Raw genomic sequence first — 15000 nt, 5'->3', positions numbered from 1 at the left:
CCCATAACATCCACTTCATATATAAGTTATTCAATGATTTACTTATTTAATATAAGTTAACAGGGCTGCAAATAATCTTTTTAATGTGCAATTAATCTGTCAATTATTTTTCAATTAATGTCTATAAATGTATTTGTCCCGACGCTTTAATATTTATATAATTTCAATTACAATTAATTTAATTAGAATGACAATTTACTCTCAAACTTTCAACAATGTGAACTCTAAAATATCTTGATTAGTTAGAAAATAATGAAGATTTTCATTTTAAAATGATACCAAACAGAGAAAAGCATCAAATCCTCACATTAGAGAAACAAAAAGAACAAACCTCAAACTAACAAACAATCACAAACACAATAGAACGAATATATCTATGAATTTACACGTTAAAAGCCTCCGTCTGCCTAAAAGCCTCAGTGACACTTTCTGACAAATGCTAACTTAGCTTAGCATCAGCTGGCAGGTCGACTGGCCCAGAAACGAGGAGCAGCTCACCTGAACATGACGCTGCACCTCACTGCTGATCCGACTCCAGCAGCTGATTTGTATTATTAATATTCAGTGTGGCTGTAAAGCTGCGTGAGTCTCCTCTGGGTTTCTACGAAGCAACAGCTGCTCTCAAGTTCAAGTCTTTCCCTCTCAAATACAGAAATGTCATTTCTAAAGGTAAACATCTCGACTACTACAGCTGCGCCATGTACATGATGTCATCCGTGAGATGGAGGAGTTCCTTACTGACGATGAGAATGAGAGACAATGAACCGGACTACCGAGTCCATCGTGGGGGCAGTGGAGCTCTACCGGCAATAGAGGCACCAAAGTTGAGTTAATCTAGTCGGTTAATCTACTTTGTCTCCGGAGGAGCTGCCTGTGGAAAATCATATCACATCAAGTGCATATTTGAGGAGCAACCAAGATTCTGCACCAACTCCCCAGATTTCGCGACCAAGCAGACGTGACCGTCCCTGCTGTGCTACTGACTGCCTTTACTGGCACTGCAGCTTTCAACATCTCTGGCACCTCATTCTCAAACTGCCAAGAAGTCTGAAACCACCATACCAAGGACTTGGAAATGCATTGGATGAAGTGAGAGCCGTACTATCCAATGTGGACATTCTCATAGATGAAATATTCATGGTTTCCAAACAGTTGTTTGCCGACTTCCACTGGAGATTTACAGCAGATCAAAGGCAACAAGAAACCCTTTGGAGGGATGTCTGTCCTCACAGTAGGAGACTTCTACCAACTGCCCCTCTCCTTCATCTGTTTCCTCTCCTCTTTATTACAGAAAAGGAAAACCACAACAGTGACCAAGGTGAGGCAGGCAGAATCTGCAAATTCAAGGATTCAAAGTAACCAAAATAAACAAAACTACTGTCTATTTTTTAAATTCCTACGTTATAAATAACTTCCTCTTTATTTTCATATATAGTGAGGACTTCAGCAAAGATCTCCAGTGAAGAATCAGCATTCTAATGCAAAGCTTGAGGTAACATCTTAAATATTACTGAAGATTGTTGTTTCATTTCCTTTGATCAGATGTTCTTGTTAATACTTGCTGACGATATCTAGCATCAGAAAATGTTCTTTCTCACACGAGAAACCAGAAGAACAAGAGGAATCATCCAGACGACATCAACGCCACATTGGACTGCAGGAGAAGAAACAGCAGCTGGTTCACACGACTGTGATCACTAACGCCCTCTACTCCAACCACCTTCAAAATACTGAAGTACACAATAATATGAATATGAATATTAAAACAACATTACGATTGTTATATAATAATAATGATATATATATATATATATATACTCTATATACAGTACAAGTACATTTCTAAGAACACAGGTCATTAAGATCTTGGAAATGAGGGATTACAGAGTTGCATTTGTCACAGAAATCAGACATTTTTATTTCATGTGTGACTCACAGAGTAGATAGAGTTGTTGAAATAAAAGCGGTTGTTTGAGGGACGGTTACGTAACTCAATTGAGACGAAGGACAGAACGACCCGACTGACACGAGTCAACAGAAACATTATTGATTACTGATCAGTTCACGTTCTATAAGCAGACTGAAACGTGTTTAACCACAGAGAGTTCATTTTATTATTCATTTCTCTCTACACTGTAATGAATTGCTGTAAATTTACGTTGGATTTAAAACGGTATCTTACAGTATTTCATAATAACTGTAACATACAGTTAAATGTTCATCCCTCGCATGTAAATTAACAGTTAATGCCATCAATTAACAATAACAGCAGACTACTGTCATTTATCAGCATGATACAGTATTTTCCCTGGAGAAGTACTGGCATATGATGAAGAATACACGTTGTGGCCAGAATTCCAAACCAAATGACTCCTAGGTGCTACTTCAGCTCCCCTGCTGTGTCGACCCCTTGAATGACCAAATGCCAACTGTGTGTCCTTCCTGCAGGTCTGAGTGTGAATGCCCCCTTCCTGCCCTTTGTCTCTACTTGTCATTACATGAAGCCTGGTCATAGTCTTCCCTAGTTTTCTAGTATTTACATACAGTCTAAACACTGATCTGGCTCCCTGTATAAAATGCTTCTTTTTCATTTGTTCTGGGTCAACTCACCGGCTCAGATCTGCTCTGTGAGGTCACCAGTGTGCCGGCATGCTTTAATAAACTCACAACACCACAGCAACTTCTGAACTGGATTTAAATGATTTCTTCAACACATTCCACTCCAGGGATCGGTACCTACCACTGAACAACAGCACCACTCCAGGGACTTTCGATCTCGGTGCTACTAGTCTGAGGTTATCTTCATGAGTTCAGTTAAGCCGGTCATTAAAAATGTTATGATTTTATTTGTTTTCTTCTAAACATGCAGTACGTTGTACATTTTGTGATGTAATACAAATGTCCCTTTATTATTTGTCTTGAGAACATGTATTAAACTGCAACAATTATGTATTGAATATCTATTTGGATGTATTACCCTTTGTAAATAAACGGTAACATTCTGGCATATATCGTAAAATAACGGTAACTTACTGGCAGCAGGGATGCCAGTAAGTTACCGTTATTTTACGTTGACATTATTTAGAGTGTAGTTTCTCTTTCAGGACCTCACACGCCCATCAAGGACTCTGGAAAACTCTTCAAGGACTTGTGTAACATCCTCAGGAGCTCCTGGACCTCTGCAGAGAACACCTGAAAAAGCTTCCATGACTTCTGGAACCCTCTCAAGGCCCCATGGAACTTATTCCACCCTCTGCAACACCTCTTCAAGGACCCCTATAACCCCTTGGGAACTCTTCAAAGACCACTGGAACTCCTTCAAGGACCAGTCTAACCTCTTCCACCCTCAAGGATCTCTAGTCCTTCTAGAACCCCTGGAACATCTTCCAGAACTACAAAGAACCTTCTGAAGGATGCAATGGACCTCTTTAAGGACCCCTGGACCGTATGGGACCTCCTCAGGTACTTCTGGACAATACTCTTCCTTGACCTTTTAAACTTCTACAGGACCCGTCAAAACTCTTTAAGGATCACCGGATCTCCTCTAAAAGCCCTGACGCCTCTTCAAAGACCACTAAAACCTCCTCAATATCTCTTGGAAATGTGTCAAGGTCCTAAAGAACCTCTGGAACATCCACAAGAACCTCCAATAACTCATCCAGGACACCTGGAGTCCTGGCGAGGAGAGGCGAAGAGAGGAAGAGAGGAGAGGAGGTGAAGAAGAGGAGGAGGTGGAGGAGGTGAGGAGAGAGGAGAGAGGAGGAGCAGTGAGGGCCGCCAACAGGATTAAGAGATTACAGGTTAATCCAGTTAATCTGTCGTCCACGTGGTGAGAGGGATGATGAGTCACTTGGCAGCTTCATCGTTCACACACAGCCGCCATGAAAAACGTCTCCTGACACCCTAACACACACTAACACACCCTAACACACCCTAACACACCCTAACACACCCTAACACACACTAACACACTCTAACACACCCTAACACACCCTAACACACCCTAACACACACTAACACACTCTAACACACACTAACACACCCTAACACACACTAACACACCCTAACACACCCTAACACACCCTAACACACACTAACACACTCTAACACACCCTAACACACCCTAACACACCCTAACACACACTAACACACTCTAACACACACTAACACACCCTAACACACCCTAACACACCCTAACACACCCTAACACACTCTAACACACCCTAACACACCCTAACACACCCTAACACACACTAACACACTCTAACACACCCTAACACACTCTAACACACCCTAACACACCCTAACACACCCTAACACACACTAACACACTCTAACACACTCTAACACACTCTAACACACTCTAACACACCCTAACACACTCTAACACACCCTAACACACCCTAACACACACTAACACACTCTAACACACCCTAACACACCCTAACACACACTAACACACTCTAACACACCCTAACACACCCTAACACACCCTAACACACCCTAACACACCCTAACACACACTAACACACTCTAACACACTCTAACACACTCTAACACACACTAACACACTCTAACACACCCTAACACACACTAACACACACTAACACACCCTAACACACCCTAACACACCCTAACACACCCTAACACACACTAACACACACTAACACACCCTAACACACCCTAACACACACTAACACACCCTAACACACACTAACACACCCTAACACACCCTAACACACACTAACACACACTAACACACCCTAACACACCCTAACACACACTAACACACACTAACACACCCTAACACACCCTAACACACACTAACACACACTAACACACCCTAACACACACTAACACACCCTAACACACACTAACACACACTAACACACCCTAACACACACTAACACACCCTAACACACACTAACCATAACTCTATGTCGACAATAATATTTTGGTGATTTGACTGATTTTTTTTGCCTTGGAAGCAGAATATTTGCGGTAGTTCAGCCCTTTGCCCTGGTGCCCTGGTACCCTGGTGCCCTGGTGCCCTGGTGCCCTGGTACCCTGGTGCCCTGGTGCCCTGGTACCCTGGTGCCCTGGTGCCCTGGTACCCTGGTGCCCTGGTGCCCTGGTGCCCTGGTACCCTGGTACCCTGGTGCCCTGGTACCCTGGTGCCCTGGTACCCTGGTGCCCTGGTACCCTGGTACCCTGGTGCCCTGGTACCCTGGTGCCCTGGTACCCTGGTACCCTGGTACCCTGGTACCCTGGTGCCCTGGTACCCTGGTACCCTGGTGCCCTGGTGCCCTGGTACCCTGGTGCCCTGGTGCCCTGGTGCCCTGGTGCCCCGATCATCATGGGAACCACCACCTGTGTTTCAATGAAGCTATAGCTCCTCTCAAGTTCAAGACTGTCCATCACGAAAACAAGATTCAATCCAAGAGTATTAATCTAAAATGCAGAAATGAGAGAAGCGATGTCTCAATTGAACCTCAATGATACTACCGGTAATATTGTCGTGTATATACTCTATATTGCAACGTGTTCGGGCAGTAGAAGCCACACTGTCAACATTTCTTGTGAAATGTTCTAGTTTTTATTATTATTAAGGATTATAAACTTTACAGCCTTGTTGCGCCACACTGCAGTGGAGTCTTTAGTCTGTGAGCAGCAATGAAGAAAGCTGAGATCGTAGAAGGGTGAGTAACTGTTCAAAGGATCTGAGGGGTTTTGTAATATATAGTCCGCGGAGAGCAGAGCTTAACAAAAATGAATAAAATAATCCTAAAATCAGTTCTATATTTCACTGCTTACCAGTGAAAAGAGGTCAATGATCTCTCCTCTTCATACCAGTGAGGAGTCTCGCTGCTGCATTTTGAACCAGCTGCAGGCGAAGACTGACTGACTCCCACATACAGAGAAGTAAAAAACCAAGAGGATGATGGAAAAAAACAAGAGGATGACGGCTAAAACCAAGATGGTACTTGAGTCACTGAGACTTCTTTTATGTGAACAACCTAACACACACACACACACACACAGGACTAGGACTGAGTATCGGTACCTTTAAGGTATCGACTAAAATAACTCAGTAACAGGAAGCACCCAAAACTTTCCAATCAATCAATTCTTTTTGTGCCCAGATCGAGAAAAAAATTACTTGTTTTTATAATTTCTCTCCAATCAGCCAATCACCTCAAGTTTATCTCAATTTAAAGCGCATTGATTGGCCGACGACTGCTGCAGCTTCAACACATACAGCTCTTTAATGATACTGGTGTGGGGATATTAAATTATACAGAATCTCATATAAAATACTGATACCGATTAAATTGATATAAAATATGGACTTTGATAACTAACCTTGGACTAAATTAATCATACATTTGCATATTGATAACATGATGAGTTCACATCATCACTCAGCTCTTGTTCTTTACTTATGAGGACTCTTACTAATCCAGATCCAAACCCAGCAGTGTTCCAGACTGAGGTCTGGGACCTCTTAGACCAGTTTAAAGAATCACAAAATGTTTTCTAGTCTTCATTATACACAATGAAACGACTCGATAAATAAAAATAGCACTTTTTGATTGATCTCCAAACTGAGTTTATACTCAAGAGGACGAGGACAAAATGTCCTCACTGACGAGGACTAAAACAGGACACACACACACACACACACACACACACACACACACACACTGTGTGGCTGCCTGAGGACTCCGCTGATCGCTGAAAGATGAACACTGAGCTGCAGGTCATTTTATAATCAGTGGAGCAGAGAATCACTGTGTGTGTGTGTGTGTGTGTGTGTGTGTGTGTGTGTGTGTCCTGTCCTGTCCTTGATGGGGTAACTGCAGCAGTAACACACACACACACACTGCAAGATAATAAATCTGAGTGACTCTGAAAAGAGGGAGGAAGAGGATGAGCATGAAGGACATGATGAAGACAGAAAGGACAGGAGTGAGGACATAGTGTGTGTGTGTGACTTTGGGCCTCGGGCCACAGCTTTGACAACAGGAGCAGAGAGGTGAGAGGTCAGAGGTCAGGAGTCCTGACTTAAAGAAACAGAGTCGAGTGTTGCAGCGCTGCTGGTGTGTTCGAGGACACTCAAACAGTTCAAAGATCCTGATGAAAAGTATTTTCTTTCTCGTCTCTCTTATTATTAGATTTGTTTGTGTGTTTAGTATCAATAACATGTCACACATGGAATTATCACCATTACTTAATACATATTTAAGATGATGCATTATTATTATTATTACATTTTAAAAATATCCTTTTTTAAGTACATTTCTGTGTATCTGTATCCGCTTATGTGTATTTTTCCTTTCTTTTAATTGTATTTTTTCATTCACCAATGGCAATGTTTATGTACCTAATGTGTTGCAACTGCACTTTAAATTGAGCAACATTTATTACAAAAAAAGACAAAAAGGTTTGTTTATGAAATAAATAAATATAAATATTTGCTGATAATTCGTCTGTCAAATAAAAATCCAATGAGATGCTGTTTCTATCATTAAAGTGTTTGAACCAGTAAAGATATAAAAGATGTTCGTTATGAACATCTTTTATATCAATAAACTCTTATGAACCAAACAGTTCTCACTTTGAGCCTCTTTTGCTGATTCTGGTTCAGTCTCAGTGTTTCCATGAGTATTGATCAGCAGCAACAGGAAGTAAACAGGATGTTTAGTTGGTGGACTACAACACGAAATAAGCAGCTCTGTGAGACTGAACTCAGGGTGGACTTATAGGATTGTACAGGCTGTTGTCCCACTAAGGCCCTGTTTACGCCTGTTTAAATCTGTTCACGACTGTTTACGACTGTTCACGACTGTTCACGACTGTTTACGACTGTTCACGACTGTTCACGACTGTTCACGACTGTTCACGACTGTTTACGACTGTTCACGACTGTTCACGACTGTTCACGACTGTTCACGACTGTTCACGACTGTTTACGACTGTTCACGACTGTTCACGACTGTTTACGACTGTTCACGACTGTTCACGACTGTTCACGACTGTTCACGACTGTTTACGACTGTTTACGACTGTTCACGACTGTTCACGACTGTTCACGACTGTTTACGACTGTTTACGACTGTTCACGACTGTTCACGACTGTTTACGACTGTTCACGACTGTTCACGACTGTTCACGACTGTTTACGACTGTTCACGACTGTTCACGACTGTTTACGACTGTTCACGACTGTTCACGACTGTTCACGACTGTTCACGACTGTTCACGACTGTTTACGACCGTTCACAACTGTTCACGTCTGTTCACTCCACTTTACGCCTGTTCAAACCTGTTCACGCCTCTTATCACCTGTTTACACCTGTTTACACCTGTTCACTCCTGTTTAAGACTGCTAACACATGTTAACAACTGCTCGAACCTGTTCACACCTGGCACCAACATGATGAGGTGGACGGCTCTAAAGATGCACTGAGATCCGATCTCTCAGACCACATTCAGAGCTGGTCTGGACCGCAGACATGAACGTGTCCTGGGCAACATTAAGGACCGCCTACTCAACTGATGTCCTCTGTGTAACAGGAAGTATGAACTCATTCACACAACAACAACAGCAACAACAGGCAAACTGAAGATATTTAATGTACACATCTATTCTGCTGCAATTGCACAATAGCTTCCCTCTAGATAAATGAAGTTTTATCTTCTCTGCAGCAGAGGCTGTCCATCACATGGCTGACAGGAGGACAGACAGGAGGACACTAACAGGAGCCATGCAGCTCATTAAGGCCCAGAATGAGTTTGATAAATCAGGTGTGAAGCAGCAGAATGAAGAGAAACCCGTAGAGTTACGACATCAGTGAGTCTGTAATGTGAGAACTGAACCTTCTCTTGATTCTCAGTGATTGAACACCAGTCTGACCTTCTTCCTCGTCCTCCTCCTCCTCCCTCTGTGTGAACATGCAGACCTTTCTCATCTCCCTCCGTCCAGCAGAAACTGGCTGACTGTGTGAACGAGACCTTTTCAGGTGAGAATAAACAAAACTGTCTTCTTTCTCTCTCAGCAGTTTGTCTCCGACGGTAAAGTTTGGTTTGGACAGAAAAAGAGAGGAGATTAACTTTATTGTCTTATCCTTTAAAACACCAGGAGACAAGTGAGACAGACTAAAACTTGAACTCACACTGTCTGACCACCTCAGATTAAATTTAAGGACATAAAAATGTTTAATATTTTAGCTTAAAGTCATGGAAACTTTTACTGCAGTAAAGCAGCTGAATACTTAGTTAAGATGTGACTGAGTCAATGATTCACTGAAACACAGAACAAAGGTTTAATATCATGTCTCCTGAGGACAGACTGTTCTGTGCAGATTGTACAGATTGTCTTTGACGGCTAGATTAAGAAAGTTGACTTTCTTCTTTTGTAAGAAAAGTTTTCATGAATTCTTATTGTGTTTCTTGTGGTTTTATACTTTTCTATTCATGCAAGTTTTTATTTCGCTTTGCCTTTGTTATAATTTGAACTTCTCTATGTGATGAATAATATCACCTAAAATAAATGTGAGATTAAGGTGAAATTAAAAACTAGAGATTAAAATGTTTTAATCTGAATTTAGTATCAACCGTGTCAGCTAGTTTTGGATATACAATAAAGAAGTCATGAATTGGAGAATAAAATCGAGGAGACGGATCCATTGAGGTCAAATCAGTCCAACAAACCGATCTTTCCACCGCTGTTACTTTTAACCTTGATTTATTTGACTAGTTTAGTTTTCAAACCTAACTAAGTAGTTTTGTTGTCTAAACGTAACTAAGTAGTTTTGTTGTCTAAACCTAACTAAGTAGTGTTGTTGTCTAAACCCAACTAAGTAGTTTTGTTGTCTAAACCTAACTAAGTAGTTTTGTTGTCTAAACCTAACTAAGTAGTGTTGTTGTCTAAACCTAACTAAGTAGTGTTGTTGTCTAAACCTAACTAAGTAGTTTTGTTGTCTAAACCTAACTAAGTAGTTTTGTTGTCTAAACCCAACTAAGTAGTTTTGTTGTCTAAACCTAACTAAGTAGTTTTGTTGTCTAAACCTAACTAAGTAGTGTTGTTGTCTAAACCTAACTAAGTAGTTTTGTTGTCTAAACCTAACTAAGTAGTTTTGTTGTCTAAACCTAACTAAGTAGTTTTGTTGTCTAAACCCAACTAAGTAGTTTTGTTGTCTAAACCTAACTAAGTAGTTTTGTTGTCTAAACCTAACTAAGTAGTGTTGTTGTCTAAACCTAACTAAGTAGTGTTGTTGTCTAAACCTAACTAAGTAGTTTTGTTGTTTAAAAGTAACTAAGTAGTGTTGTCTAAACTTAACTGAGTAGTTTTGTTGTTTAAACCTAACTAAGTAGTTTTGTTGTCCAAACTTAACTAAGTAGTGTTGTTGTCGAAACCTAATTAAGTAGTTTTGTTGTTTAAACCGAACTAAGTAGTGTTGTTGTCTAAACCTAACTAAGTAGTGTTGTTGTCTAAACCTAACTAAGTAGTGTTGTTGTCCAAACTTAACTAAGTAGTGTTGTTGTCGAAACCTAATTAAGTAGTTTTGTTGTTTAAACCTAACTAAGTAGTTTTGTTGTTTAAACCGAACTAAGTAGTGTTGTTGTCTAAACCTAACTAAGTAGTTTTGTTGTCTAAACGTAACTAAGTAGTTTTGTTGTCTAAACCTAACTAAGTAGTTTTGTTGTCTAAACCTAACTAAGTAGTGTTGTTGTCTAAACCTAACTAAGTAGTGTTGTTGTCTAAACCTAATTAAGTAGTTTTGTTGTTTAAACCGAACTAAGTAGTGTTGTTGTCTAAACCTAACTAAGTAGTTTTGTTGTCTAAACCTAACTAAGTAGTTTTGTTGTCTAAACGTAACTAAGTAGTTTTGTTGTCTAAACCTAACTAAGTAGTTTTGTTGTCTAAACGTAACTAAGTAGTTTTGTTGTCTAAACCTAACTAAGTAGTGTTGTTGTCTAAACCTAATTAAGTAGTTTTGTTGTTTAAACCGAACTAAGTAGTGTTGTTGTCTAAACCTAACTAAGTAGTTTTGTTGTCTAAACCTAACTAAGTAGTTTTGTTGTCTAAACGTAACTAAGTAGTTTTGTTGTCTAAACCCAACTAAGTAGTTTTGTTGTCTAAACCTAACTAAGTAGTTTTGTTGTCTAAACCTAACTAAGTAGTTTTGTTGTCCAAACTTAACTAAGTAGTGTTGTTGTCGAAACCTAATTAAGTAGTTTTGTTGTTTAAACCGAACTAAGTAGTGTTGTTGTCTAAACCTAACTAAGTAGTTTTGTTGTCTAAACCTAACTAAGTAGTTTTGTTGTCTAAACCTAACTAAGTAGTTTTGTTGTCTAAACCTAACTAAGTAGTGTTGTTGTCTAAACCTAACTAAGTAGTTTTGTTGTTTAAAAGTAACTAAGTAGTGTTGTCTAAACTTAACTGAGTAGTTTTGTTGTCTAAACCTAACTAAGTAGTTTTAGTAGAAATTGTCACGTGTTGCTGGACTTTAGTCGGAAACGATGAAAATGAGCAGTAACTTTTCATAAGATATCATACAAACCCTTAATATGAGGATATGTCTGTCTGGTTGGTGTAACACTAAAGCACGATGAGGGTCTCCCCTCTCGTCTATATGTAATATAAGGGTCTAATATCTGCACAAAAACGATGAACAATGGAGATAAGTGGAGAAAAGAAGCAGAATGGGACCCACATAGATTTTTTAAAAAGGATTTAAGATGAAACTAGAGCAGTGATTTTCAACCGCCACCAGCGTGCCGTGATAGATCGCCAGGTGTGCCGTGGGAAAATGTCGAATTTCACTTAATGAGTGAAAAGAAATATTATTTAGTTATTGCAAATACTTCGCCATTGTTGAGCGTCTGAGCTTCAACGTAGTGTCTGGCTAAGTAATAATCCTCTTCTATGCCAGTGGGGGCAGTAGGGAGCGCAATAAGGACCTTGTTAATTTAAAACAGTAGAATTAAATGACGCGCGGGAGAGGTTGCGGTGACAAGACGAACAGCGATGGAGAAATATTTGAAAAGGAAAAATGCAGACTCTGAACTGGGTCCTGGACAACATAACCCAGAAGAGAAGCCTCGTGAGCATCAACACATTGAGATCTGGTCATTACATTGTCAGCATGTATCCGGCCCTCGGTACAACGGCCCGCCAGAACACATCATTGTTCATCATAACTGACCGCCACACCACAGAGCTCCGGGACGACACGTGGCGATGTGAGCTGGCTTTATGTGCAACATAACGAAGCATCTCACTGCGCTGAACCTCCAGCTTCAGGGACGGGTGCTCACAGACATGATGCAGTAAAAGTCTCCTCCGCTGTGTTCACGACTGCGCATGTTGCTGATAACTGGGCGCACTTGGCACAGAGTTCACTCGGCGATTTGCTGACTTTGCAGCTCAGAAATGTAAATCTGAACTGCTCAGCAATCCGTTTGCAGTTGAAGTGGAAAGAGCTCCTGTGCACATCCACATGGAGCTGATAGACCTCCAGTGTGATGACACTCAAGGCAAAGTGTGACTCTGTGGGCGCTGCACAGTTTACAAGCTTCATCTTGAAGCGATGCCTTAACTACGACGCCTACTGTACCTGCTGCTCACACGCTCTGCATGTTGGGAAGCACATACCTGTGTGAGCAGCTTCTCTCTGTGATGAAGATGAACAAAAACTGCTGCACACCTTCACTCCACATTGAGGGTTTCCACAGAACCGAACCCCAGATATTAATGAACTGCAGCCAAGAGAAGATGCCAAACATCTGGCTCTGGTACGTATGCATACCATAATGTAGCCTAAACATGTATTCTTTTTGCACTTTGTCCAACATCCCTTCTGTCCTGTTTATTAGATGGTGACTCTATTTGGCCCTCAACATAGTCCCAATGTTCAGTTCCTCTCTGGGATGGAGTTTGACACCATGGCATAGATGCTGTATTATGATAAAAGGTGTCATATTGTAATGTGTTTGTTTGTTGGTGTGCTGCGGCTCAGAAAAGGTTGAAAAACACTGAAGATGAGGATAAAAACGAAATCCCCCAAGACATATAGAAAGAGTTAATGCAGAGCTGTTTGTATAGAAAACACAGCAGAGCAGGTAACAGTATCTCTCTGCATGCTGCGCACACGCGCACACACACACACACACACACACACACACACACACACACACACACACACACACACACACACGTGATCAGTTGAACCTGCTGCTGCCACTCTGATCAATAACTTGATCTCCAGCACTGAAGCTTCAGCCCTAAGCCCCGCCCACTTCCTGTCCAGCCCCTGTCACTCAACACCCCGGTTCTCACCTCCTCCGTTCTTGTAGCACAGGTACGGGAACCTCCACACGTTCCCGAGTCCCACCGCGAAGCCCACGCAGGACATCATGAAGTCCATCTGCCGCGTCCACGTCTCCCGCTCCGGGTACCCGGGTCCCGGTACCGGCACCGCTTTCCTGTCGGGTCCGCCGCACGCGCCGGCCGTCCCGCCACCAGACCCCGCACCCGCCGCCAGCGGGACCAGGCTGCCGTTGGCGGCCGCGGAGTAACCTGCTCCATTAGACAGGAGGAGGGGGTTCTTCTTGGTCTCCTCCAGGAGAACCAGAGAGCAGGAGGAGGCCGGCAGGGCCTGCTTCTCCATCACCAGTTCAGAACCAGTTCAGAACCAGTTCAGAACCAGTTCAGAACCAGTTCAGAACCAGTCAGTCAGGGGACTTCTGGGTCTCTTTTGGTCTAGTTGGGTTCTTGTTGTCTTTATCAGTCAGCTGTTCTAATGTCTTAGTTTCCCTCTATCTCCTGCAAGTTTCCTTACAAGTAAACCACCAGTAGAGGACCAGTAGAGGACCAGTAGAGGACCAGTAGAGGACCAGTAGAGGACCAGTAGAGGACCACTAAAACAGTCCGCACTGGTTCACCACTAGTTCTTTCCCAACGTCCCCTTTAATTCTGCAAGTTTTTGTACCCTTTAGAGCGGATTTCTGCTATTTTTTCTGTTTCTTCCTCACAGTCACACACCAGCACTAACCCAGCAGCAGTACAAGCAGTACAAGCAGTACAAGCAGTACAAGCAGTACAAGCAGTACAAGCAGTACAAGCAGTACAACCCAGTCAGTCCTACTGGTCCTCTTTAAGCTGCTCCCAGAGTCCCGGTCAGAAACAGAGGAGTCGGTCCGATCCTCTGGATCCTCTGGATCCTCTGTTTCTGCCTCTCTTCTCCTTCAGTTAAAATAAATATTATTATTATTATTATTATTGTTATTATTATTGTGATTCTCAGCGAGCTGCACGAGGACCAGATGATCCACAATCTCGTTTTTATTTATTAATCCGAATTAGTTCAATGTGTTCAAATGCAGAATGTCTAGTAATAATCAGGAGACATTTCTGTCCTTCAATCCAACATTAGAGACACGATAGTCAAAAATAATAATAAAAAAAAAACAGCTGATAATAAAAAATAGAGAGAGTTAAACCAGCGCGCGAGCGGCGACCTTCAAAAACAGTCCACGAAACACTTGAATGTGAGTCTGAAGAATCGCATGAGAACGGAGAGTCACGAGGAGACGGCGGTCCGCTGGAGGACGGAGAGGACGGAACCACCGGAGGACACCGGAGGACACCGAGCGGCGCGCGGCTTCAGTCCCGGAGGAGCTGCGATCTGCGGAGGAACGAGCGCTCCATCGGAGGGAGGAGGTGCTAAATGTGTCCGGAAGGACGTGAACGCGTCTCGGTCCTTTCAGCCGTCAAATGTCCCGTTAGAGGCGCTGCGAGGTATTTAAGGTCTGCCTGCCTGTCTGTCTCTCTCTCTGTCTCTCTGCCTGCCTGTCTGTCTTCTGTCCGACCAGCGGCTTTAAAAGGAGAAGCTGCTGCTCCTCCACCTGACATCACGCACGCGGCCCCGCCCCCTCCGTTTCTCTCTCTCTGTGTTTACGTCATCAGGACAACTCCTCCCTCTCCATCATCAC

The 15000-nt window shown here is 42.2% G+C and overlaps 1 protein-coding gene across 1 annotated transcript in view; it reads right to left on the bottom strand.

Moving 5' to 3' along the window:
- Window positions 1–14836, bottom strand: part of slc6a8 (solute carrier family 6 member 8) — a 40824-nt gene extending 25988 nt beyond the window's left edge. Inside the window, exon 1 of the mRNA XM_079168270.1 lies at window positions 13346–14836. Coding sequence (XP_079024396.1) covers window positions 13346–13676 — 331 coding nt within the window. The 5' untranslated portion in view covers window positions 13677–14836. The remainder of the gene's footprint in view (window positions 1–13345) is intronic.
- Window positions 14837–15000: the final 164 nt, after the last annotated feature.

Source organism: Pholis gunnellus, assembly GCF_910591455.1.
Source record: "Pholis gunnellus genome assembly, chromosome: 2".
Taxonomy (NCBI): Eukaryota; Metazoa; Chordata; class Actinopteri; order Perciformes; family Pholidae; genus Pholis; species Pholis gunnellus.
Note: the sequence above shows the minus strand (reverse complement) of the source record. Positions and strands in the feature narration are given on the sequence as shown.